Source organism: Taeniopygia guttata, chromosome 7, assembly GCF_048771995.1.
Source record: "Taeniopygia guttata chromosome 7, bTaeGut7.mat, whole genome shotgun sequence".
Lineage (NCBI taxonomy): Eukaryota > Metazoa > Chordata > Aves > Passeriformes > Estrildidae > Taeniopygia > Taeniopygia guttata.
Window position 1 is genome coordinate 21,943,745 of NC_133032.1, and position 27,864 is coordinate 21,971,608.

Below are 27,864 nucleotides of genomic sequence, written 5' to 3' on the forward strand. Positions count from 1 at the left end.
GCTGTCCCCGGCTGTCCCGGGGCTGTCCCCCATTCCCGCATTCCCCCATTCCCGCATTCCCACATTCCCGCCCGGCCGCTCCCGCAGCACGTGCACCCCCGGCCAGCGCGAGCCCCCCGGGGGCGGAGCCGAGCGCGCGGCGCCGAGCGGGCGTGGCCACGGGCCGCGTCTGAGGCCTCGCGGCCGGCCGTGCGCGCGCGCGTGCGCGTGGGGAAGGCCAGGGGAGGGCGGGGCGGCGGCCGCGTGATGAGCCCCGCGCCCATTGGCGGAGCTGCCGTCACGCGGGGCCGCGGCGGGAGGCGATTGGGCGGCGGCGGGGCGGGGCCCGGGTTCCCCCCGGCGGCCGCTCGCGCGAGGCCTGTGCTCGCCGCGTGCGGGAGGCGGCGGGGCGGTCGCGCGGCCGTGGGGGCGGGCGGGGCCGCGCGCGGCCGGGGCGGGGGCGGAGGCGCTGAGCCCGCCCCGCGCTCCGACCCGCCCTGCGCCCGCCTCCCCTCCCCCGGCCCAGCCCGGAGCCGCGCAGCCGGGGCCCGGCGGGGGAGCGCCGAGCTCCATGGGCAACACCGTCACCTGCTGCGTATCCCCGGACGCCAGCCCCAAGCTCAGCCGGGCTCACGGCGGCGGCGGCGGGGCAGCACCGGGGCCCGATCGCTGGGCGGACGCGTACCAGGCGGCGGCAGCGGGCGGCGGCGGCGGCGGCTCGGGGTCGGCGGAGGCCGAGTCGGGGGACTCGGATCCCGGCGGCGGCGGCGGCCCCCACCTCCAGCACATCAGCGACCGGGAGTTCCCGGATGGTGAGCGGCGGGCGGGCGGGGAGCGCCGGGCACCGCATCCCCGTGCCCTCGGTGCCCCCGCTCCGCCCGGGCGGGCACCCGGGGGGCACTGGCGGCCCGAGGCGCGGCCCCTTTGTCCGGCGGCGGGGCAGCGGCGCGGTCCGGCCGGCCCCGCGGGGCTCGGCCCCCACCGCGCCCCAGGCAAAGTTCCCCGCGGCTGTCACGGCGCCGGCACAGCCCCGCGGGTCCGGGTTCGGGCCGGGACCTCCGCCCGCGGGACGAGCTCGGGCCGCTCGGCGAGTCCCCGCCCGGGCCGGGAGCGCCTCCCCTGCCGGGCAGCGCCCAGCCCTGCCCGGATCCCGGAGAGGGGTCGGGGGACGAGGACGTGGCACAGCCCCCCGTGCTCCTGGCTGAGGTGGAGAAGTCTGGCTGCTCCCTTCTCCTTAACTATGGAGTCGTGACTCGGTCGTAGCGTTCGGGCAGATCGCAAAAGCTGCTGCATTTCCAGTCTCTGTTGAACAGGAGGAAGGAAGAGGGTGTGTGGGGAGTAAGGGAATTAAGAATTACAAAGATTGTGTGCATATGACATCACCTTGGCTGGACGTGAGTAATTTATACTTTGGCTGTGCAGGGTTGTAACTGTGGACTCATGGCACCGGCGTTCCTTGTCGGGTAGCTCTCGGTGTTGCTAATTTGCTTTCCTTGCACTGATGGGAAGGTACGCGTGTGCTGCTCAGATCCCTCGCAGTTGCACCCGGAGCAGCGGTGCCTCCCAGACCCGCTCCGTAAGGCTTCTCCTGCGGAGCCGGGAGAGCTGCGGGCTGTGCTGCGGGAATTCCCGGGGCTTGGAACGGCTTCGGGGTGCTCCTGTCTGGCCGGGCGCTCACGTGGTGCTGCTGCAGCCGCACGGCGCAGTCTAGCACCTCATGATATTTAAAACTTAGTTTAATTAACGTCTTGCTATTCCCATTCGCAAATATAACCACACCTATGCGAAATATATTATCTTGGAGAAAGAGAGCCTGCCTGACATCTTTAATGCACGGTGCATACAGTAACAATAATCACTGTAATCCATACTCTTCTTGAACTTTAGAAAAAAATTTTTGCTAACAGACTCGCTGCAGAAGAGTGTGAGGAGACCTTCCAAAATGGAATTATTCAACTTACAGGGTTCTACACAGCACCATATGGTGCAGCTGTTCCAGAAATGAGATGGAGCAGTCAGCCCCTTGGAGCTCCTCTGAGACAGCTGTGCAGTAGTAGAAATTATGTTTGCTGCCTAGGAGAAATAAACCTTTATTTTTGCAGGAAGATTATTACAGAATTCTCTCTCAACTCATTACGGGAGGAGGAGCTAAACACTAAAGATTCTAATAAGCCAAGTAAAAATGCCTAAGCCGAACAAATCTCCTCAGGAATAAGGGTTGTATTTGTTTGAATCTTTACTATGTGATCATGTCAGCTGTGCTAAGTAACAGATTTAATTGTGAATTCATCCGTGTTTCAAGACTGGCCTTGAAGTAGAGAAGTATTCAATTTTTTGGAATTTGCAAGCCTGAATAAAAGTGTATAGCCCAAGAATAAAATACTAGCTGTCTATCAAAAATTTTACTCTTGTGGCTATAGAAACTTGAGTCTTGAGGCAGGAGGTAATCCTAAAATTAAAACTGCATAAGTGGTATATGTTTAAGGTGATTTTAAAGATCACTTTTACAGTGGTATGTGGTTCACTATTGCCCTCCAAAGTTGATCTGCTGCAAGTGATATATTATATTTGAAGTTTTCTGATTGATGCAATTCTTTAGGGGTGCAGAAAGTATCAAAGTTTGATACCTTTATTAAAATAAAATTCTGGATAGTCAGTCTTAGAAGTAAAACTCCTTGTGTTGATTTTTGTATGCAAAAATGTATGCACTCCATGGATAGAATTGAAGCAGTTAACTTCAAAATGTAAAGCACTGTTTGTGAAGTCTGAAATCAAGTGTTACAGGCTTTATGAAGAAGTTAGAAGCGAGACAGCTATCTGTTTAATTTAATACCTCCTATGAAAGACTAAATCTGTAATAGACCAGATACCTGTGTTTATTCCTCTTAAACTCTAGGATGTAAAAGCTGTTGGCATACCCAAACCATGCAAAGAGCCTGCAGTCTTGACTACTAGAAAGTATTCCTTTCTGTTTGGGGATAAAATGTATTTCTGTAACTCATTATCGTATAATATCATAGGCTAGCTAAGATGCAAACTTAGTATGTAATGGGAGCGAGGCTGAGAACCTACTAACTGCCCTTTTCTTAAATCCTTTGGCAGAGAGAAAGGAGAAAGCTGCAAGGAAAAAAGTCAAGATCATTTTGGCTATTTTTGTTCCACACTGCCCAGTTCTAGGAGTTTCTAAGAAAACAGCTAAATATATCAGAGAGCTAGCATCCAAATGGGATGGAGATGCTTCATTCCTTACATTTCTACCTCTGTGCTGTTTGTTGTTCTAAAGTCTTAAGTACTTTTGCACTTGTTTTGCTAAAATTGAATGTTTTTGTTGTATCAGGGATGCAGAAGGTACCAGCAGAGATTTGAGTTTTTTTGTCTTGTGTTGTTTCACAGCTTTGTGTTGCTCTTCCATAGCAAGTGGAATGTGTTCCCTGCAGGTCTGTGCTCTTAAGTGAGGATTATTCTGTAGCTTCTCCTTAACAGGCACTACTTTCCAGTCAGCACTGCTTAGATTGTCTGTATTAGAACAGAAGGAAACAAGAAAATTCTCACTTAAAATGGACAAATTATGAGGTGGAATGGAGCTAAAACACAGTAAAACTGAAAGTCTCATGTTTCAACAAAGGTTAATTCAAACAGGAAAGGTTTGTCAGATCCTCTACTAAGAAAATTTAAAGCATGACCTTGTATTTTATGGTGCCCAAGATCCTGAGCCATAACCTGTTTGGTACACACTTTCTCCAAATGAGAAATAAGCCTGAATTTGTGATTTTGATATGCTAAAGCAAGTTGGATTAAGTAAACAAGGAATAAATATAACTTTGAAAACAGAATTTCTTCCAAATAGGTTGATGCCTACTGCTAATATTAAATATCAAAGTCTGACATGAATCTAAAGCAGCTAGTTGACTTTTCAGCCGAGCATTAAGTGTTCCTTAAATCAACAGTTCAACACAGTTTGCATTGACCAAAAAGGCTTTCCTTTCTAGTTTTAGTAACTGTAGCTCTTTGATCTTAGTGTGCCATTTGGGCTGTGGTGATTGGATTGGTGTTTGTTTGGGTTTGTCTGGTTGTTTGGGTTTTTCCCCCCCAAATGAGTGTCTGCTAATCTTTATTTTGGGCTTCCTTTTTATTTCCCTGAGATTTTTTTTTTTTTCTGGTTATTTGGGGGAAGAACTTCTTATGGCTGGCACTTTCTTGCTAGATCCCTATGTTTAAACATAGATATACTTCTTGAAAAATTCTTTGATCCTTGGATAAAACTAGAACAAGACCTTGCTTAGCAGATGTTTCTCACTTGTACTTGAAATCATCTCCCTGCACTGCTGCTGTTCATGTTTGAGCAGAGGTTTGCCCGATTCCCTTGAACCAGGGGGAGGAGTGTTGCCCTACTGGAGTGGTGGGACAAAGCCACCTGGTACCCTCACCTGAATTACTGGGGATGGAGAATGACAAGGGAAAAGTCAGCCAGGGATAAGAGGGAACAGCAAATGGGATCAGGAGAGGAGGTGATTGGAATGTGATCGTCACACACTGGTTAGATAGGAAAGCAAATGGAAGAGAACTTAGAAGCGGAGAGTTAATAGGGATGTAATGAGGTTTACCTGGCTAGTGCCCAGAGTAACTTGAAAGCTTCAGGATGTCTGCATGCTGCAGTTATTAAACAGTGTTGAAGATGAACAGATATTTTGTCTATAAACCTCCTTGCAGAAGGTCTACATACTGCTCATTTGTTTCTCTTATATAATTTCATCTTATTTCAGGCATGTGGGTGGAGGTTTTTTCCTGGTTTATTTTTTTAGTTTGAGATTTGTTTGTTGTTGGAGTCTTTTTAAAATCCTGGTTAAAATGTTAGTTAAGTTAAAACAGTTTGGTGCAAAGAATCAGCTTTTTGATGCCAACAGTTTTATCACAGGGGAGGTTTAACCATCTTGTGTTGCTTTTTGTTCCTCTGTATTTGAAGATTGGTAGCTGCATAGGTTGAAAAATACTGTTGTCTGTTTGGGCAAACATGAAGCCAGAGCTAAAAACCAAATGATGCTCTGGTGCCTTTTCTTAGTACTCCCTCTCCTTTTTTCCTTGTTACTACTGAGTTTTTCACCTAACTTAGACTCAGGCTTGATTCCCCATAACTGTCAATATCCCTTTCCAAAAACTGACTAGACATTCATTGCAAAGGTATTTGTAGCAGTTGCAGATAGTCTGTGATCTTGACAAGTATGAAGTATTGGACTTTCTGTAAGCCTGAAGCACCTTCCATGTTGTTACCTTAGGAAGCTTGATGCCATGGCCTCTAGAAACAATCTGTGAAGTACCTGCAGTGGAAATGACTGAATCACAAAGTCATCCAGGAACAGCTATGAAATTTACCTACAGAATTAGGAATTTGAAATAAAATAATTCATCACTGCAGTATTTTTGTTTCTGTTTTTATGCTTGGATACTGCTGGCAACTAAGGAATCCTTTATCCTTTTTTTTTTTCTCTTCAGTAAGTCTTGGAGACTTTTGCAGCAAGCAAGTAAACCTTATGTTTTTAAGAGTAGTTGGTATAGAACACATGTACATGAAGCCCATGTGGAGGGAGACTGATTTGTGTTTCTGGTGTGTTTCTTCAGGCTTTCAGCATAACAGGTATTGAAAGGAAATACATAATCCAAGGGGTTTGATGAGACTTACAGAACTAAGGAAACTGAATTCATTTTTAGCTGATTCTGTGAGACTTAACTCTAGCATCCTTATCCTCTGCTGGCTTTCTTCAGGACATTTGCTGTTTTCCCTCCTACCTGCAGGGTAGATGTAGAACAACAGAAGTTCTGTGGCTAGAAGTATGTGTTCTCTCAAGTGTGAGCATTGTGGTGAGGTCATACCAAAAAGCTGACTAACACGGGAATGAACTCTTGCACAGCCAACAAAACACAAAACCCTACTCCTCCCATATTCATATTGCACATTAGATTAACATTTCTAGCCATGTTTCTTCCACATACAGGGAGAAGAAAGAAGTTACTGTGGGGAAGCAGGAGAGAAATTATACCAAGCATTAAGAATCCAGACCTTGCATCTGTAGATCCTTGCCAGCAAATTTATGTTGATATTTTTAAACCCATCTGTTTTTTTCTTCATTACCTCTAGAGTTTGAATGTGCACTTTTATTTCACTCATTAGAAAAAGAATGTTTTCAGAAGAAAACTCTGCATGTTTTGATTTCAAGAGATAAGTGAGGATGGTAATGATGTAAAAAATCTTGGTGCTATTTCTTTAAATGTGTAGTAAAACCAGATGAATAAAATTGAAGCTTTTCCTTGCAGGTGGTGTGAATATCAGGATTACCTTAACAGCTTACACAAAAATCCCCCTGTAAGCCAGGTCGTGTTCTACAATGTTTGATGAGCTGTGTGTGTATAGCACAGCTTTGCCTCTGTTTGGAGTTCTGAAAGGGTCTCATATTATTGCAGTAATCAAACATTGCTGATTTTTTTCCAGTGTGAAAGCTAACACTGGCTTGTTATGAACTGCTGAATGCCAGTATATTTCAAAGACTAAAACAAGTTTTTCTGTAAAGCTCTTGGACATGTTTTGTTACGTGGATAGTTATTTTTCTTTCACAGAACAGACTGCAGGTGAGGTCCAGGCTTCATTTGAAATTTGCAAATGTGAACAATTGGAAGAGGTGAAAAATGTACCACATGCCAGTCCATCAGGTGGCATGTGACACCAGCAAACACTGCAGTGTGTCTTGCTTTGGTCACCTGCAGGCACAACCTGAGACTGGAATTTCTGGTACTCATCTGTTCTGCTTTCTGAACTATGGCTTGGAAGTGAGGCAGAGAACATGTGAGGAGTGTTTCCTTACGCCTGCTGTTGTCAGCATGGATCTAAGATTCTAAAATTTGGTTACTCTTTAATGTATACAATTTTTTTTTTTGTATGGTTTGGTGGTTTTGGTTTTGTTTTTTTGGGGGCTGGGAGGGGTTTTGGATTTTTTTGTAGGTTTTGTTTTGGTTTTTGTTTGGTTTTGTTTTGACTTATTAATTAGAAAATTAGAGCTGTGGACTTGGACTTTAACCTCTGGTGATAGTGAGTTGTGTTATGTGTGAAGGTCAGTGTGGGGAATAAAAAGTGACAGCATAGAACTAATTCTTTCTCCTTGTCCTTTAAACGGCCCTAAATTAAATGCAGTACAGGAACACATCCCTAACAAAATGTTAGTTACTTCTGTGTTCTAGTTTGTGAGCTACTGTTTTCCTTCTAATTCAAAGATAAAATCTTAGGGGCTTCTTGTTTACCAGTGTTTTAACTTGTCCTGCTTTTGCTGTGGAATTTGGGGCACTCCTGATAGCCTGCCTTGGCTGAAATCTGTGGAAGTGGTTATAACCCTGGCAGGTACATCAGGAAATGTGTGGAAGCCTCCTGAGCTCCGTTTGGTCCCAGAAGGAGAGGGTGGGTGTTGTGCTGTGTGCAGTTGAACAGATCTCTCAGCCCTGTTTCCCCAGCAGGGGCTGTGAACAGGGTGCAATAGGATCATGTTGGGATGTCCTGTGGAGGCTTTACAGAGTGGTATGGAGAAATGAAAGAACATGTATTAGTATGGTATTGATTTTTTTTTTAATCCGCAGAAAATAACAAATTACTTAAACCCTAGGTAGTCTCCAGTATTTAATATGTATAGCTGTACTTTTGCTTTCTGAAGTCTTCTGATTTTAATAGCAAATTGGAAATGTTTACTGTGTTAGTTTCTCCAGCCCAACTCTACAGTGTGGTGTAAAAGAGCAAATAATCCCTTTCTAATTAAAAGAGCTTATTGTGTATTGAAGTAATTTCTGCATCCTTCAGAAACATCAGTGTGTACTTAGATATGTGCTGGGTATTGGTAATGATATTACTGTTTCTGTAGGAGTGCCACAAAAATTAACTGACAGCTATTAAATGGCTTTAGAATATCTCTACTGTGTCTATTGTGTAAATTCACAATATTTAGAAATAATCTTTTAACAATCTTTCAACAAGGAGAGTTGCAAATAGAAATTAACCTATGCGTGCCAGGCTCTCTAGTGCATTTGGAGTGGCTGGGACAAATAAACAAAGCAAGTTAAATGCAGAAATCAGAGTTGCAACTTTCCTAAAAGGTTCTGGGAAAATAATTAGAGTAACATAATTTGAAGGAGAAATAATTTTATATTAAATTATTGTTAGGAATAACAGACTTTCTGAAATGGATTGGCAGATTAGCTCATCTAATTTGTTATAATTTTTACATCTTTATTGGGAGTGTTAAGTGGCTGGCATCTTTACAGCATAAGGTAATGAAATACAAAGGAAACTCAAGCATTAGTCACAGTAAGTCATTGAGCAAGTGACAAAATTCAATTTACAGCTAAGAGATTATTGTATTATTTAATGCTTTAAAGTTGTGCTGTATTAAAATGTTACTGCTGTCTAGCAAAGCCAAGGATGGGGCTAAAACTGCTAAAGGAGATGCAATAGTTTATTGTTCTGAAGTAGTGAAATTGTCAAAGGGCTGCTACTACTTAGTGTCATCTTTGACTGTCAGCTTTATTCACAGGATAATACGTGTAGCACGATGCAATGTGTAAAATGTGTTTGTAATAATTAGAAATCACCCGTGGAGGTGTGTAAACCGTAGATAAGTAGCTAGCATTTTAAATTCCTAAAACCTACACACATTCTTACACAGCATGGATAAAAGTAATGCCTTTATGTGGATTTTGTGTTGTGGAAAGGATGTGAGACCTTGAGCTAGGGCAGAGGATTGCCTTTACAGTTGATGTGATCTGCCCTGTGGGGAACTGTGTGTGCACAGCAGCAGCAGCCGTAGCTGAGATTGTGTGAAGTGCAAGTGAGCTGCTAGGGATTCCTCAAAGGGGGATCAGTGGCAGAGGGAAGCAAGTTCAGGCTTCTCTCTGCTCCACCTGGAGGCAGGGTTGATCTGACAGGCTTGGTAGTACACATGAGTAAATGGCTCTGAGAGATGCAGAGAAATAAGGGGGAAGATTGTTTTTAACACACTTCTCAGACAGGTGAAGGGCCCTTGTGTAGCACCATTATTGTCGTGCTCTCACAGACCTAATTTCTGGTGGGAATCTTCCCTTCTCACCCCTTTATCACTAAGTGTGAGTGTCTGATAGAAAGTGTGTTGATTTCTATTGAGTTAATAGCCTCTAGAACAAAAATGTTCTGGGCTGTTTTCTTGCTTTTTATATCATCCTGTATTCCTCTCATTTCTCTCATTCTTGTTTCTGCGTATTTTAATTCCTATTATTCCTGTTTATCTTGCGTCATACATGGGTTTTTTTTTGTTTTTTTGTTTTTTTTTTTTCTATTAGCTTAGTGTGAAGCTTGAGTTTTCTGTCATACAACTTCTAGTGCAGCTCCTGCTCAAGACTTACCCTTTCCTTCAGGGCTATTATCTTGGGTTTGGACTCATAAATGCTACCAGGATGAAGTATTAGGAGTTTTGCTTGGTTGTGAGTCAAATTGTTTGCAGACAGATTTATCTCTTCCTTTGCCTTTTCTTTTGCTGTTTCCCATTAAATTTTACCTCTGCTCATGCCCTTATCTGCCTCTTGCTTTATGTTTCCTTCAGCTGTATTGCTGTTGCTTTTTGCTATTTCATGAGCAACACTGGCAGTTTAGGATAAGCAAATTACATGGCTGCTTTTTCCATTGCTTAGAAAAAAACATTGTCCAGGGGAAATGGCACAGGCAGGATGGTTAAAATTCTCTGGCAGATTATGAGGGGAAAGCTACAGAGAGGTGGTCTGTTAAATGCATCTTTCTTTGCAGTCTCTTGCCAGACCAAAGCAGGTACACTATGTCTGCTTGTGCCATGTTATCCTGGAATAACAAAACCCAGCTGCCGTTGGTTTTGATAATTTCTGATGTGATTTCCTACTGAGATGATGTGTCTTGTACTATTAGTACCTTAACTCTGGTTGTATAATCTGTGTTGTGGGTTTAATGTGCTGTGGGTGCTGATACACCTGGCTTCATCCAGCAGAAAGCTCCTGGTGTCTGGCAGAGCCATTATGTACTGGAGCCACTGAAGTCTATGGTCCTTTCAGTTCTGTTCCTCTCCTTAAATGTGTGGGTCTGCTTGGTTCAGGGGCTGACTCATGTGGCCAAGTCAATTTTTGTGTCATCAGTGCATGCTGCAGTGCTGTGCATCTTCTTGCGTGGAATGACAAGAAGACATTGCAGACACTTCTTGTCTGGGATGAAAGTTGGTTATGTCCATTCTTGTGCTTTTAGTCCTAGACCTGATTTCTAACATGTAAGAGGCATGGATATAGGGACTGGCAGAGCACAAGAAGAGGCAGAAACAGTGTAAGAAGTGAGCATTAACAAGTCACATGGTTTCAAAGTAAGTCAAAACCATAGGGAGGTCAAGATAGTAGTGTATTTTTTAATGAGGTGAGGGAGGATGGGTGTTATCCTGTACTGTCTCTTCCCTGGGAAAAAAAGCATCTGTCCTGTTTAATATTTATCAGTGACCTGGAGGAGGTGATGGAGGATGCCCAAATTGCAGATGACAGCCAACAGTCAATGTGCTGGAGGCTGCTTATTCAGAGGGACCTGGACAGCACTGGGCCAACACCAACCCTATGAAATTCAGCCAGGAGAAACATGGAGTCCTGTGTTAGGAGTTACTGACTTCAGTTGCCTTTTAATTCAGTTTTCCTGTGCTTTTTCCTCCCCAGTTTTCCTTGCTGCCTTTCCCTAAACATGGCCCAAGACTTGTACAGTCCTACAAGCTCTTCCCTACCATTCCATAGTGAGTCTGATAGGCCTGTAGGTATTAGTCCCCCGAATGGGAAAGGTGGTCTAGGCTCTGTGGACCCTCATTGGAAGTTTTCAAGGCTTAGCTCAGTAAAGCCTTGAGCAGCCTCATGTCCTACCAAAAGCTGATTCTGTTTTCAGCAAGAGGTTGAACTGGAGACCTCTGAGATCCGTTCTAACTTGACATACCCAGTTATTCTAAAAATTAATGCTGAACTGTAAATAAGTAAGTTCTGAGTTGTTTGCTCTGTTTGCATCATAACTTGCTGATAATAATCTGTATTTTAAGTCTGCTTATTCTAGTCTTGCTTGGCTTGTTGATGATACTTAAGTCACTTGAATGCTGGCAAAATACTCACACTTCTGAATCGCTGTTTGTGTTGGGTTTGTTTGTTAATGCAGTACTAGCATTAGAAGCTGTATGCTGTCTCTTAAACATAATTTTGTTAATCCGTGTTAGAAACTGGTCAGACTTGTGGACAAGTTTTAAATAAGTTATACTATTTTGTTAAGGTGCAACAAGTGGTACTTAAAATGTGGGAGTATGGCATGATAGCTATTGCGTGCTGGGGTTTTTATTTTTTCAGAGAATCAGCTGTGTATCAGAAATACAGAAATGAGCTGCAAGGCAAATTCTGCTCTAGGGTATCTAAGCCAGGACTTCTTGCATTTTGCTGTATGAATAAACTCGGGTATCTGTTCACTGTGTGCTGAGAATGAGCACAGTGAGGTGACAGTAGAAATACTGGTTTTGTAATTTAGCTTTTTAAAACTTCATAAGATGGTCTGCTTTTATGGCTGACTCTGGTCTTTTTGAGAGGAGGGGAGAATTCTCTTTTGAATAGTCTTGGTGTTCCTAAACAGCTGTTGGCTACTTTACTTAAACAGTAGAGATGGAGAATTACGTGGCCTGCATCATGGACCGGTGCCAGAGAAGAGGGCTGGACTGAGACCAGCAGTGTTGCAAAGCCCCTGGAAAACATGGGAGGCCTGACAGGGTGTTGTGCACCAGTGGGACTCTGCAGTGAGGAGTGCTGGGGGCTTCTGCAGTTGCGGTCCCTTGCTGGAGCATGGGGGCTGTGGCTGGGTTGTGGGGAGCTGCAGTAGCACATTCACACAGTTAAAACTTCAGCACCCAGGCAGTCTGTGGTTTGGCAGAGTTCTGTTGGTTGAGTGCATAAAAGATTATGGGTTTTTTTAATTAAAAGTTGATGGCAATTCTTAGATGGCGTTTCTTTTTAGGGGTGTGGCAGCTGTGTTGGTGTCCCAGATTGAACACTGCAAAGTGCAAGTGCTCATGCACGAATGTGTGTTTGTATGGCTGGCATGGCATAAGAGTGACAACTGTAAATGGATGCAAAATTGCCCTTTCCAGGACTTAGAGGATCACAGCCCTAGATTGTGTTCTTGTGTTCACATAAGTCACTGTGTCTGTAGCATGACTTCCTCGGAGCAGCTATTTCTTCTGTCAAAGCCAAGGCAGCTCCGAATTTCATCTTGATTGTCACAATTTCATCAACAAACATTTGGGATCACTTTCATCTTAATCTAAGGTGAATTTCATCTTTCTAATGCCATCACTGCTCTGTTGTGGCAAAGGATTAAAATAGTAGTTTGGTTCTTCCATAATTCTATTTTAGCTTTACATGGTTTTATTTGAAATTCCAAAAGAACTGCATAGTTAAGCTTCATGTTTTGATATTTATCAGCATTGTAAATGTTACTTATTAGGTTCTTTTGTAAGACTACAGAGATTGTTTCCTGCTGTATTTGGTACATAAAGCATAGAGGGAAAGACCACAGAGGGAAAGATAAGAAAAATTATCAGCAGTGATAATTTTCTGTTGTTTTGGTATGGTTTTTTTATTATTCTCTTGATAAAGTTCTGACTTTCTGCTCACTACTAAGCACATGCCCCACACCCAGCTATCCTAGCATGCAGGGGCACAGATTGACTTTTGAAGATAAATTAGTTTTTTGAGATCTCCTTGTTCATTTCTTTTTCCTCAGAGGGAAAAATGTAAAATTTTTATTCATCTTGGCAAAAGTACAGTTCTGTTTCAGAGAGACAGCCCATTCTCTGTGGCATTGATCTTGTTTCCATCACTATGCTTGAGCAACTTGAGGCTGGGTGGGAACTGTTGCAGTTATCATCTTTTATTAAAGGTATCTCCTTTTTTTTGTCCTTCCTATTTCAGATTTAGCCTTGGAATCTAATCCATCAGATCATCCCAGAGCAAGCACAATTTTCCTGAGCAAGTCACAAACAGATGGTAAGTTAAGGTTTTTTTCCAATTTAACAAAAAACAGGAAAAAAATGGAAAAATAACCAAAAGTAACCGCTCAAGAACAGTGCTTCAAAGCATAGGGATTAGTAATTTATGTATTTACACAGAAATGTGTTTGTAGACCATTTTACTTAACACTGAAAATCACTTGATCTTTAAAAGCTGAAGTATCAGATTTCAGAGTGCAGATCCTGGTAATCTGAAGGAGCAAGGCTCTCTTCAGTAGTGTAATTCAAGTTTAAAGCAATGGTGGGTTTTTTAACAACCAAGGACTGTTTCAAAAATTGTTTTAAAGAAATTGTAGTTGAAAAAAAACCTATGTTTTCTTTAATAAATAATAAGTCTAAGCCATTAGTCTATACCAGTTGCTTTTGCATATGTTGTTTTAAAATGTTTAAATAGTTTCAGAGAATAAATATTCTCCAATCCCAGTTTTAAATATATAGATGTATTGGGATTCTCAACTTCTTTGCAGGTCCTGTATTTACATAATAACTCAATTTTCAATTTCTTTGCAGATGCTGTTTTTACATAGTAACTCAGTTTTGAAACAGTTGCTATACCTTGTGCATTCCAAAAGGCTGTTAGAAACTGGAGGCATTTCTGTATTGCACATATAAAAATCCTGTTGTCAAATTCTGATAATAGGACATTTTGAAGTTGCAACCAAAAAGAAGTTTAAGATACTATTTTTAAAATGCTTCTGTTTCTTTTATAGTTGGTTCTTGTTTGAAGCACTGTTTTGCTAAGAAAGTGATGCACTTGAGGTTGGATGTGTTGATGGAAAGCTGCAGTGTGTCTTTTAACTTGGCACAGCTTTGCCACAGAAAAGAATTATTTTGACAGGTCTGTCAGTTGCTGTCCTGCTATTCAGTCTTGTGGCAAGTGGTAGAATTGTCAGTTGTATCAACTTTGCAGTGCTCAGATAATCTGTGAGCAGTGGGAACAAGCACTAGCTGGCTCTCCAGAAGAGATGATACCAAGGAATGTAAACACCTCTTTTTTTTTGGGCCTCTAAGGTCAGTCTTCAACAGCCAGAGGGTGTGACCTGCTCATTTCAGACACCTCTGAGATGAGCAGTGCTGAAGGAGCAGCTCACACACTGGCAGAGTTCACGAACACTGTCACTGTGCAGCCTTCCAGCCTTGCTGCAGAAAATGCCCAAACTAGGTGAAAAGCCTTGTTGGGGCTAGTATTGTTTTTAATTGGATTTTTCAAATAAAATGTATTGGATTGCATAGACTTGTGTTCATGTAGAAAAAGGCTTCTCTAGGTGAGTTAGTAACTATTAAACTATTCTCTGAAGTCTGTATTAAATTAGTTAATTTTTGTGGAAAAGTTGGGCAGAATAATTTATTTTCTAATTTTCCTTATTCTTCTTTAGTTGACCTTCCATAGAATTAGTAAAATTAATATCCATAAGTTCTCTCTCAGTGAGATGTTATCAGGATTGAGTTTTGATTTATGAAGAAAAACTAAAAAAATGTGGATACTCTTTTCCAATTATCAGTTTTTCTAAATATGTAGGAGAATGCATCCTGCTAAAGAGTGGTAATGATCTGAAGTTAGAACTTTGGAAATGTGCCTGTCCATGCTGGTCACATTTGTGTACTTTGTGCATGTATGCAGCTCTCAGCACTCCCTAACATGCTGCTGTATTGCTGCTGTCACAGCTGGAAGTTTAACCTTGCGGTCTCTTTTGAAAGACTAACACAGTTTAAAATTATCAAATGACATGGTTTCAGTTATATGATAAATAGGTGCACAGCTTGTGCCAGCATCTCCTGTATATGAAATAACCTTTTACTTTCTGCAATAGGAGGAGAGAGAACAGCTAAATAATGCTGGGCACCTTACTTCCTCCTTGTGTGCCTTTGGTAGGCTCAGGGTGTGCTGGTTTTGCTTCTGCTTGCTGTTGGATGTTGGACATTGTCTGTTTGAACTATCTGAAATCATCCTGGTTTTCATGATACACAGCATCTTTTCTAAGCTGAGACCTTTTCCCCTTAGTGTGATGGGAAATAGTTGTTCCTAAATGTACATGTGGGTAGACAGAAAGACATGTAGCTTAATAGCTTGATAAAACATGGTGTTTTTTCCTCCAACTACTTTTCCAGATACCTAAAATAAAATTTGAAACTCCAATACTTTAGAAAACTAGGTTAATAGAATTACTTTATTGAATGTAAATTGGAAAATTTTCAGTTCACGTTCTTTTTCCTTCTTTCTAGTGCGAGAGAAGAGGAAGAGTAACCATATAAATCATGTAAGTAAACTGGATTCTGTGTAAATATTAGGATATTGGGCCAAAGACAAATTCAAGGAAACAACTGTTGTAGTTCTAGGTATATAGTCTTACACATGTTCCAAATCCTCCTTAGAAAGGTAAAACTGAATTATCTTCATCCATCTCTAATCAATAAACAGGCCCAATATCACAAAGCATAGAATGGCTGATGTCAAAATAATAAAGATTAAGTATTTTGTTGTCAGTTTTAAGTATTTCAGAAAGAAAATATAAGCCAACTTGTCTGTATTTTTTTAAACAGAAATAAAACTGCATTAATTTCCCAGCCGAGATGACAAGTCTTGAAGGACTGCTGATTGAGTATTGCTACAAGACTTATTTTAGGAAGTGTATCCAGTGTGAAAAGAGAACAATGAACAAATATCATCAGTATGATAAACAAGTGATACTCCATTAGTTTTAAAATCTGAAAATATGCTCTGAGCTTCTTCCACAAATATTAGTTGGTTTGGGCATTTCACTTACCAAAAAAAAAACCAGCAAAACCAAAAAAAGATGCAATGTCATTAATAAGTGGATAAAAAATCATTGACTAGTAAAGGTAAGAATGGAAGTTAGTAACATAAAGCTTAAAAATACCAAAAGTGTCTGCTGATAAAGTACTGGTAAGATAATGGTATTTGACGTATCTTATTTTGCATGACTATGCAAGGAGTGGGGGTCATTCTTTTCCCTTTTTTCCTCTCTTTTTTGTTACAATTCCAGCTTTAGTCTGCCAGTAGTGAGGTGAAGTGTGATTGGAGTGTTTTTGCTGACAAACTTCAGTGGGAATGGGAGATATTCCTAGGCAGCTGTTGAGTTTTGAAGGGTGTCAACATTTTTGTATTTAAGACTTCCAAGTTTTAGACAAGGCATTTTAAAAAATTCTGGTGAAAACTAATGAATCTTGAATTGTTTGATTAAAATTCCTCCCTCAATTATGACATCCTATCTCTAGTGCAAAGCATTCTCTGAAAATGCCTGGGTATGGTTATATTGGAAGACTTCTTACAGTACAGAATGAACAAGATTAGGATGGATGATGGAGCATATTGCTGGCTCTAAGTAATAATAGTAAAAGTAAAGGTAACAGCAGTACTCTGTTTCCAGATTCCAGATGCTAAACAGGAAACTGTAACATGACAAACCCCCAAATGTTAAACTGGATAACCAGAAACTTTAAAGGTGTAGGGTGTCAAAGAAGGGAGAAAGTGATTATGGAGTCACAGGGAAATCGAATAGAGTACATCACAGAGAGGGAAGACTGGGACACAAACTGACAAGAATGGAAAAGGAGAGAACTGAGAAAATCAGGACTTGCTGCTTTAGCCCAGCTATTTCTGCTGTAAATTATCTAAAACCATGTTGTGTATTACATGGGATGGTTTATAAATTTATCTTACACAAAGGAACTAGATGGCTGCAGGGTAGCTTGCATTGCAGCAGCAACCACTTGAGGTGTAAAGCCAGTATTCAGTGTGCTAAACAAAAGCTTACAGAATCCCTCTTCTTGAACGTATTTCAGTTTTCTTCTTTTTTTTTTTTTTTTTCCTTTTTCCCCCCCACAAGGTTTCTCCTGGGCAGCTTACGAAAAAATACAGCTCATGCTCGACAATATTTATAGATGACAGCACCGTCAGTCAGCCTAACCTTAGAAGCACAATAAAGTGGTAAGGACCCTTGTCATCAACAAGGGCTTGAGTGGCATTGTAAGGGTTATTTGGGATTTTCTGGGGGTCTTGTCTGTTCCAAAGCCAACGGCACCCTTGAATGGGAGAAGCACAGCACTGCTTCTGCAGGTTGGTCACGGAAGGGGTGTAGAGGTCTGGGTCATTGACTGCTGGGGGGAGCTCTTGTTTCAGTCACAGAGCTCATGGACGGTCCATTACAAAGTGTGCTCATCGTGCACTTGAGGCAGTGCAGAAGCGTGTCAGCACTGTGGGTTTGAAAGTATGTGTTGAGATGGGGAGTTTAGGCCACACTGAAAGCCAAATCAAGAAATTCTTGACCTGGGAAAACTTGAAATGGATTTTGTGTGGAGTTGCAGGAGAAGTTGCAGGACTGTGTTTGGTACTTTAGAATGATATTAGTCTGCCCTCTAGTTGTTGAAAACCAGCATGTTGCTGACTTAGGGTTTAGCTCTGGCCTTTCTGCCTGTTTTTCACGTACTTGTTATTTTAGGTAGGTGATAATTATGTTCTTCAATGTGAATGGCTGCTATTTATCTGGGTACCAGAAAGTCAGTTATTTGCACTTACAGGATACCAGCTGAGAATTGAGAAGAGAGTTTTATCATGCTTGAGGGGAATGGAAAGCTGAGTAGATCGAGGCCAAGAAGGCTTTACTGAATAGTGTAATAGAGTTTGGGGAAATGTCTAAGTTGATTTGTTACTTTAAAATTTGGTTACAGACAAAGGTATGCAGCATGTCACTTCTCCTTTTCTAGAGAAAAACAAAACAAAAACCTAAAATTATGCTTGTGCCATTTTGAAGTGTTGTACACTTGACAGCAGATCAGAACTTTTCATGGTAGGGTCCTGTGATGGCAGTGTTCCTGCTACCACCATGAATAAAGAATCTGAAATTTAGCCACAGTAGATGAGGTTAATATATGAAACCTATTGCCTCACTTAGCAGAGACTGAAATCTGTTCTTGTCCACTTCTTGGATTATACTGGTATAATATTATCTTTATTATTCTCTTTTATAGACAGTTCCTAAATTAGACAACTAGACAGGGTTAAAACATCTGCAGAATCTCTGCAATGGTATATGTAACACCAAGGAGAACTTACATTTTAGTTGGGAATAGTCTACATTTTCACTAAATATCGTCTAATCAGGAAATTAAGGTATATGTTGAAAATGTAACTTAACTCTTATTTTGTTGCGTAAATATCTGATATCAAATATCTTTGACAATGAATCTAAAAGTAATTTGGCAGGCAGATTTTATTTGGCCAATTTCTGTCCAGACAGCTAAACATCAGAAATTAGATGTGTAGTGCTTAGGGATGGGAGAGGAAGGTCACTGCAAAATGGATTTGTAACATTCCACTGAATGACAGCTTTTGCAGTGGAATAGTGTGCATGGAAAATGCTTTGTTAAATATTTTTGTCTTTTTTTTTTTTAGTGTAACATTAGCAATATTCTACCATATAAAGAACAGGTGAGTGAACTCTTCCTTTGCTGAACTATAATTACTTTCTTCTGGAACCAGGGATATAAAATCACAGAATCGCTAAGACTAGGAAAAAACTCTCAGGATCATAAAGTCAAATATGGCCTTGGTCACTTCAGTGACAGCTGGTGAAAATTAAAGGAGGTGAAAACTCTGGCACTTTATGCTGTATCTGTTTTCTCTTTGTACTCCCTCTTGAGCAGCTGTGGAAGGGTCAGTAATGCACCCATCCAATGGCACATAAAACTCCAAAACAGGGAGGGAGGAAAACACACTTAACTCACCACAAATAAGCCTTTGGACTTTGTTCAGCTTTTCCTCAGTACAGAGGTATGGATTAGTTTTGATGGGTGAAGGAAATCTGTCCATGTACAAATCACTCTTGCCATTACAACTAGTTCCAGCATATGCTTCTGAATTACAGCTGACTTTTTGAACTAATGCTATTAATGAGTTTCACATTTTGGGGAGAACTTTAGTAAGCATAATACAAGAACATGGAAAGCTATTTGTGGTTTAGCATTTTAAATATTTAATTGTAAGGACTCATCATTAAAAGCTTTGCAAAAATACAAAGTAGCTCCATACCATATTCTAGGAAAAGCTGAACTATAAAATATGTCCCTTGATCCTTTTTAATGAACAATGATTTTTAGTAGAGTGTAGCATTACGAATTAGGTCTTATTGCTAAACCAGAGACTTTTGTTTTGTAGAGATTCTGACAGATCATTGGATATTTTTGATGAAAAATCTCACCCTCTCACAGTAAGTAATTTTTTTGTCCTGAGTGTATATCAGTAACATTTTGATTTATATGATATAAGTCATAAAAATGTATTAGCACCAGGCCACAATCAAATTGATTTTAAATTGTGTCTTTATATGTAATACAAAGTGCAGTGTCTTCTGAGATCAGCTAGATCATGGATAGAGCCCAGTCTGAATGTTACAAGCTGTGTTTGATTTTTATGCTTTTACAATATATAGAAACAATCATGTGCCCAATTCTTTTGTATTTCGTGTCTGAAGTTTATTGTCCGTCTCTTTTCTCCCCCTTTTTAATAACTGCTTTATTAGAAGTGTTTTCTATTTCTTTAGGAAGACATGGTTAGTAGATATGTGCCTAACCTTTTAAATGACTGCGGACAGGAGAATGTAGTACATGAAGCATCACACAAAGTCGGCAACAGTGAGTTTGGCCTTTTAGAAACTGGAAAGGCAACATTTTAAGGCAAATACATGTAAGGCTGCTTGCAGTAAAAGCAAGGAGCATTCAGGATGTGATTTTAATGTGTCTGGTCCTGGTGCACCTTTTTAGACACTCTTAAAGATGCAAAACCTCATAGTACAGGGAAGCTCAAGAGTGGAGTGTGTGCTTTTCACATTCAGTTTGAGCACCCGTAGTTTCATGCCTGTCCTACAGAGCCACTTACTTTGTTTTTCTTGTGAAATTAATTTAGCAAAGATCCAGCAGCTTTAAAAATTGAACTTGTTCTGGGACTTACCTGAGTGAATGCAGTATAGCCTATTTTCATGGATCTCACTTGTTAATAAAGAGATTTTAATAAACAAGTAAATATTTTAAGTTTGTTAAAGTTTCATCCCTAAATATGACCAACTGTGCTAGGAATTGTACAGTGCAATATAAGTAAATACAACTCTTTATTCAATTTTTTAAAAAAAGGACAGGAGCTGTATTCAAGATTTCTTGTATGGATTGTAGCACTTCAGATCAAAAAGGGTGGACCAAAACTATGTTATGTTGTGGTTGAAACGGTCACAATTCAAAGCAACATTCCATTTTCAGAAGGCTTCAAGTCTTTTTTTATTCTGGCATGCATGCTTTTTATACATTCTTTAAAATCTCCTAAGTTTACACTTTACTCATTGGTCAGAAGAAACAAAGTGCTTATTGGATTAGAGAGTTGCAGGTTTCTCTTATTTATCCTTCTCTCTTTCTTGGTTTCTATGTCAACGACCTTGGTAGGAAATTCTTTCAGGGGTAAACATGGATCCTCTTATCAAACTTCTCTCTAGCTCAGAGAAGTCGCTGTAAAACCTCTTCCACAAATTTAAATACCTGAACCTATTGTTTCACATTCAAAATTATTTATGTAAAATTAACTCCATCGGACAATTTCTTTAACAACCTGACATCCTTTGATCCTTTCATATACCCTCCCTCCTGTTTAATGAGAAGAAAATCATTGTGTCTTCTGGGGAACACTTAAAGGTCTCTTCTATCTTACTGCAGCATACAGACAGAAATAGAGCCAGAGCTGGTTGTCGCACTTGTGAGGGAAAGGCACACATGGCTTGTTAGTTTCTATAGCAATGGTGTTTTGCCTGGGTACCTACTGTTCCTTCAGAAAGGTTAATTAGCAGGAAGAAATCTCTGAACACCTTGTCTTCTAAAGATGCACTCACAAGGAGTCCAAACCTGGCTCTGTTGACCCTAATGGGATCCAGTTATTGGTATAATGGATTTAGTCACAAATACCAGCCTTGGTGCTTCCTTTCTCACTTCCAGTGTCTTGGTTTAAGACAATTTAAAAGGAGAACACTGGAATAAGTTGCCTCCCTGTATAGGTTCAACTAGTCCCTTCCTACCAATAAGAAATGAACACAAGTAGATGTAAGGGGGGAAAAACCCAATATACTAACAAACAGCAACAGGCAAAATCTAACAGTAAATAACTGCTAAATACCAAACTGCTGAATCTCACACACTGTGGGAACAAGGAGAGACCCAAAATGCCAGAAATACCCTTCCCAAGATGAGAAGGCCATTAACTGCAGTCTCTCTGAGACTAGGAAAAAAAAAACCACCAAAAAGAGAGCCCAGAATGAGCAAATCCTGTGCTCAAGGCAAGACCAAGCAGCCATCAAAGCCAAAACCACACAGCAGCAGGGCCCAGCTGCCTTCCAGAGCCAAGTTTAAAAGCACCTGGGGTAGCACCCAGCCATCCCCAGCTTCCTGCAGCAGGGTCCTAAAGCGACAGTGACAGTTTCTGGGCACAGATAGATGAGGAATACAATACCATTGTGGGTTATCTCAGGACATCCAGTCAGCAAAAATGTATTTCCAGATGTGCTTTTGTACCATGTGTAGCACAGGAATGAGCAGTGTTCCTGCTCATGCTGTTCCTAATGTTGCATGTCCCCCTTGCAGAGATAACCTCTGTTGGTTAGTGGTGTATTAGAAGGCTCTGTGAGCAGCACTAAGTTAACTTACCTCTCCATTTCACTTGACAGTGCTCCCCTGCTATTTTAAACTGCAAAACCACAGGAAGACACTGCTTTACTTACCTTACAACCACTAGCCTAGTGTCAAGCAGGTATGCTGTCCTCAGCTGCTGTCCTGACCATACTGTAGGTCTAACTTGAACTGTAGACGGAGATCTATTCAGTATCAATCTTGCAGAACCAGTGTGCAGAGTTGGAGCTCTTGAAGTTTCATCCCTCCAGAAAAAGTGCTAAATATCACAATGTATCTCAAACACTTACTTTAGGATTGCTTTTACAGACTGTTTATTTCTGAGCTTTTCTTCTCCCCTGTGTTTAGAAACAGTTTAGGACTGTGCCAGAGTTAAATCAAGTCGACTGTTCATTGTCTTTCTGGAGGCTCTCAGGAATGAGTCCTATGAAGACAGTGTAAATTACTTCTTAGTTCTGCACGTCACAGAATTATTGCCACATGTTCTTCAGTGCTTCCTCAGCTGGAAGAGGAATCTTATGAAGTCTGTTAATTTTGCCTTTTGAAGAGCCATGGTTTCCCTGGTGTGTATATACCTGTGATTTTCTTGCTGGGAAAAGCATTTTTTTTTTTTACATCTCTTTCAGTCTGAAGAATGTTCCATGGACAATAGTTAGCACCTAGCAGTGATGATGGTAGTTCATTCTCTTTCCTGTTGGCCCTACAGATGAAACAAGTGTCCAGAAGAGAGATACCACCTAAAGCTACTGTGTTTTATTTGGAATGTTTGCAATATTGCAAGGCTGCTTCTTTCAGGGTATAATTCTGTTCTGCCTCTGTAACAGGAAATGGGTGTATACACCTCGGTGAGAAGAAATAACCTGTTCTTTAGAGTCAGTGTTAAGTAGACAGCTTTTCAGTAATTCCAAGACCTTTCTTTCAGCGGGAAGAAGTCCCAGATGACTACTACAAGCATGACCCTGACCACAAGCACATCTACCGGTTTGTTCGGACGCTCTTCAGCGCGGCGCAGCTGACAGCGGAATGTGCAATAGTGACACTGGTAAGGGCAGTGCTGCAGCTCGAGCTTTTGGAGGCCTCTCCCCTCTCATTAAGAGATCCGGACTGAACTGGCATTTAAATAGTTAAGAGTATCTCATGAAACCCTATTAATGACGGCACAGTACAAGTGAGTTCATTATAGATTGCTAAGTAGTCACAGAAGTGACTAAATAAAAGGGCAGTTCCCTTTTCTGTATGTAAATATGTAATGCTTAATTACTTGCCCTATAAAACCCTGTTTGTCTCATAATACATAACTCCCTGAAGGAGGTTGAGTGGACCAGAACAGTGGGATGCTGTAAACAGTGGGGTCTGATTAGATCATACACAAAGACATTTTTTATTTCAGTGTGTAGAGGGGAAGGTGTTAGTTTTGAGTTCATATTAACCACAACTGCCTCAAGGGATCAAGAGTCAATCCTTTAGAAACTCTAGGAGAGGATCTTTCTCATTTTTATGTCCTTCAATCATTTCCATCTTTCTACCAAACTTTTTTTTTTTAAATTAAGCCAAAGAGGCTATAACCTTTTTCCCCAGGTGAGATAGAGGTACTTAGAATTTAAGAACAATATTAAGATAATAATCTCATTACAATGTGTTGTTTGATTTCAGAAAGCATGATGGATTAAAAAATTTATCAGTGACAATGATTATATATATATAAATAAAATGTGTGTGTGTGCATATATATATGAAAGGAAATTTAAATACCATAACATGTATAATTGCTACTTTAGACTATCTCTCAAACTGCACTTTGTTGCAGACTAAACTTCAGTCTTCATTGTGGCTTCTTTCTGAAAAACAGTGTGAAAGGAGAACAGAACCATCACCAAAAGACAGTATAGCAATTAAGCAAACTTAGCTTGAGGGGCTCTCTTTAATAAGGAAGTGAGTAATTTAAAAGGCTGAATATTTACGAGCTGTTGAAACTCTGAAAGTAGTTGAAGGTTTTTACTTTTTCAAAGACAGGCGAGTAATTTTGACAGAACAAGATGACAGCTAACCCTGGGCAAACTATGTGAAGTGTTTACAAAAAATGGGAGTTAGTTTTTAAAGTAAATTTTACCACTAGATGGCCCTGTTATTATAGGAACGCCTTTAGGTTATTTGAAGGCTACAAGCCAAGAATGGCAAGAAAGCATGTAGAGTACTCAGTGACAAAGATTAATCCTTCCCTTAGACCTTAATGGGTGGAGCTTCCCTTACCGACTAATTTATCTGAAGCTACATTAGAAACTTGGATTTAGATGGGAGTATAGAAAATTAAAACCAATTTATATTCAAATTTGACAGTGCATATGTCTTAGTACATGGATCATTATAGGAGTGTGAATAGTAGAGAACTTTGAAGGAAGAGAGGGATTCAACATCCTAGAGTTGGTGTGAGATCTCATGGGAGGAAAAGACCAAGGCACATCTTTGGACTTGGGCATGTCTCACTGCTGAAGCAGTTGGTGAGGGTGATGAAGGGATTGAAGTCTGTTCTACAGGGTAAGACAGAAATAGCACTAAAGGCCTTTCATTGTGGAAAGACAGTGATTAACACATCTTTGTCCCATCACTAGAGACCAAATGCAGGTTGTAGCACTTTTTAAGCTACCAGTGCTGAACCTTAACCAGGATGAAAGGCTAATGTGATGTTGAGTGATGTGCCATCCAGGCAGGCCCTAATGAGGACCTGCCAGTGATGTGTGACTGGGTGACAGAGCTGTAGCAGTGCCTCCCTGAAGGAGCAGTGCTCATTGCTCAGAACTCTCACCTCACTAGCTATTGTGCAACCTGGTGGTCCAGCTCTTGGGGGAAAATAAAAAAATGGAACCTGTAACTCCTGAAAATTTGGATTTTTAAGTGTAAGTAGTTGATACTTATGTTGACACACTTAACAGTAATAAATAGTCCTATTGGACTGGCATGTTTGCTGCTCAGCTCTCCTCCAGGTCTTAATTACACACATTCAGTTGTGGGGTTTTGTTGTTGTTTGGTTTTTTTTTTCTTTCTTTGTATAGGTTTATTTGGAAAGGCTTTTAACCTATGCAGAGATTGACATATGCCCTAGTAACTGGAAGAGGATAGTCCTAGGAGCTATTCTGCTGGCTTCTAAAGTCTGGGACGATCAAGCTGTGTGGAATGTGGATTATTGCCAAATACTGAAGGACATTACTGTTGAAGACATGTAAGTTGCAAGATTCGGGTAGTATACAATGGTGGGGGTTTGGGGTTTTTTTTGTGTGGGGGGTTTTTTGTTTGCTTATGGATTTTTAAGCAACACGTGAACATGCTGAAAAAATCTATTTTTGTTGCTAGGAGATATATATATATATATATATATAAGGTGTATATTTAGTGTCTGGCCTCATTCTCTTTTTTACCTCAAGAAACTTTGGATAATTGCCCTACTTTGAGACAAATCTCTATTAATAATTTTAATGACTTGCATGAGTGACTTCGAAGTTAGTTTTCTTTACCTTCTTTATCTCAGTGATGAGCCATGGAACTAAACTGCCCAATTTATAGTCTTATCAAAAGGTTTTTTTAGAAGGGAAAAAAGAGTGAACTAAATTTGTCCCCTGCCTTTTCTGTTTTAGAATTTGAAGAATTGCAAGGTAAAGCTAACTTGGGACTTTCATGTGTGCTTGTGTATCCAGTTAAGGCCTAAACATCTCAAGGTCTGAACTCTGGTGCTGCTGGTGACAGGCAGGTGTTGTGTGGGTAGTTATGGTTGCCTGTGTTACACACAGCCACTGCTACAGCTTATCCTCTCTGGGTAGGTTCTTAGATGTGCTTACAGTGCTGAAAACAAAGTCCTCAGTCTTACTACTTTTTCTAAGAGAAGGCTGTTCCTTAGATATATTTTTGTCTTAGATGTCCATTTCCATTTTTCAGAAATTTTGAATCTGCTGTCTTTTCTTGCTGCACTCAGCTTTAAGCCAAATTCTGCAGTATGGGAAGATATTTATCCTCATGGCTCCAGGCTCATACTTTGGGCTGGAGGTGTGTTTATGTGGAGTGTAGTTGGCCCATTAGGTTTTCTGTTAAATCCCTTCTCACAAAGTTGAAACATGAACTTTTTCATTTTAATTCTATTTGCTAGCTTGTTCTCCTGTTTCTCTTATTATCATAGGTAGAAATGACAGAAATCCAGCTTAAAACACCAGGCTTTCTGGCCTTGCTGTCATGACATGCTTTGTGTGTGTTTTGAGCTTAATCACAGTGCTGTGCCCTGAGCATGTGTCCAGGGCTGTGCAGTGACAGTTCTAGCACAGGAGCAGGCTGAGCTGGCAGAGCTCTGGCACAGCACTGGGAGGCTGTCTGTGTCATGGGGCAGTATTCTTGCCCTAAGCTCTCTTCCCTGGATTCAGCCCAATCTAATGTTTCAAATACAGTAAGTAATTATTCATTTGGGACTCTTTAAGAGGATGAATACCTAGTTTTCTTCCTTTTAAGTGGGGGACTGTATTTCTAAAAATGAGGGACCAAAACAGTTTTTATTATTTAAATTATTTCACATCTTAAACAACAACCACTGTTACTTCTTTTATACATACCCCTTACCTGGGAGTTCTTTGTCTCAAAATGCAGGATATTGCCAGCCCTGCTTTCAGGAAAGCATGATTAGTGATTTTATACAATGTGCATCTCCACTTAGCCTGGCCCTGAGTACTCATCTATCTGAGGAACATACTTTAAGCATTGCTGCAAATAACTCTGAGATGGCTGAAGTGGGGTCAGCAAAGCCAGAAGTGCTGGAGTGTACATCTTACCCTTTTTGATGTCTCTTCTTCTAGCCCTATTTGGGGCAAATCAAATTGATAGCACAGAAAATATCTGTAACAAGCAGGATATGTATGCTCTACTGCCAGTGCTGGGTCTCCTGAAATTGTCAGTGCTTGCATTTTCAAAGCAGTGATGGTGGCAAGAAAATACATGGAATTTAGGTGCTTTTTTTCCCCCTCCAATTTGAGGATGGGATTTTTGTAATACCATCTCATTTGAGATGATTTAGACCTTTGAATTTAGGTATGGGCAGACACTGTATTACCCCCTTCCTGACAGTGGCACAGGGTGTTCATCCCAGGCTCTGCAACTAGGCAGACTTCACCATTCCTTGGCTGGATAACATCATCATTATAGGGACCTTGGAAAAGTGCTTCAAATAATTGGCAAAGTCGTTTTAAGTTTACAAGCCTACTTTCAATTCATGGTTGGTACATAGTTATTGTGAGTTTTAGTAGTTGCAGTATTTTTTAAACCAGTCATTTGATAATGAGTATTCCAAATACAAGAGTTAATGAGAGAAAATAATTGGCAAAGGATTTCAGTCACAGTTGCATTCTAATGTTGGAGATGGCTGGTGATGCTGCCAACAAATCCACCCAAAATCCCAGCAGCTCTGCAGCTGAAGACTGCTTGGCAGGATTCTACCCGGTGTCGCTCCCTGGGTGGGCCATTCCTGTGCAGGACCAGCCTATCTACAGGAACTGGTGGCAAGTTTTGTTTGTGAGCTCCTCTGAACTCTCCTCTTGGCTCTCTGTACCTGGAATGATCTCAGTAACCTGTGAGATGCTCTTGTTGAACCACTGCAAGCCAAGCACAGGGGCTGCACCACTCTGGAACTGGCAGAAGGTTTTATATCTGATTTAGTTCACCCAGTTTGCAAATCTGTGTGTGTGTGTGCTTACAAGGCAGGCACCCCTTGTGGAGGCAGCACAGGTACATCTCCTCCCACCAAACTGTCCCCCCACTGCTCGGAGTTGTGCTGGCAGTACCCCAACAGCTTTGTTAGGGCAGGAGCTGGGGGCTCTAGGTTCTGAAGGGATACAAGATCCAGGCCTGGCAACTGCCACATGTGGTCATTTGCCTTTGCCTCATCCTACTAAACATAGCTGAAGTGTTTATCTTAGTTTTTATATCACAAGTCCTTTTCTATTTTCCCAAGGCAAAGGTGAGGTTTTTTTAATAAAAGACATTTTTCTTTTGGGTTTCAGGGGATTGATTTTTTCCCCCATTAGAAATAAGATAAACAAAACAAAAAACTAAGGAAATTCAGTTGACATTTGGAAGTCATCCT

The 27,864-nt window shown here is 41.1% G+C and overlaps 1 protein-coding gene across 1 annotated transcript in view; it reads left to right on the top strand.

Annotated features, from left to right (window-relative positions):
* Window positions 1-343: 343 nt before the first annotated feature.
* The window catches only part of CCNYL1 (cyclin Y like 1), a 33,743-nt gene continuing 6,222 nt past the window's right edge, over window positions 344-27,864 (top strand). The window contains exons 1-8 of the mRNA XM_030277670.4: window positions 344-791; window positions 12,976-13,050; window positions 15,297-15,331; window positions 16,922-17,022; window positions 18,487-18,522; window positions 19,249-19,300; window positions 22,675-22,794; window positions 24,803-24,969. Of these exons, the coding sequence (XP_030133530.1) occupies window positions 551-791; window positions 12,976-13,050; window positions 15,297-15,331; window positions 16,922-17,022; window positions 18,487-18,522; window positions 19,249-19,300; window positions 22,675-22,794; window positions 24,803-24,969 (827 nt within the window). The 5' untranslated portion in view covers window positions 344-550. The remainder of the gene's footprint in view (window positions 792-12,975; window positions 13,051-15,296; window positions 15,332-16,921; window positions 17,023-18,486; window positions 18,523-19,248; window positions 19,301-22,674; window positions 22,795-24,802; window positions 24,970-27,864) is intronic.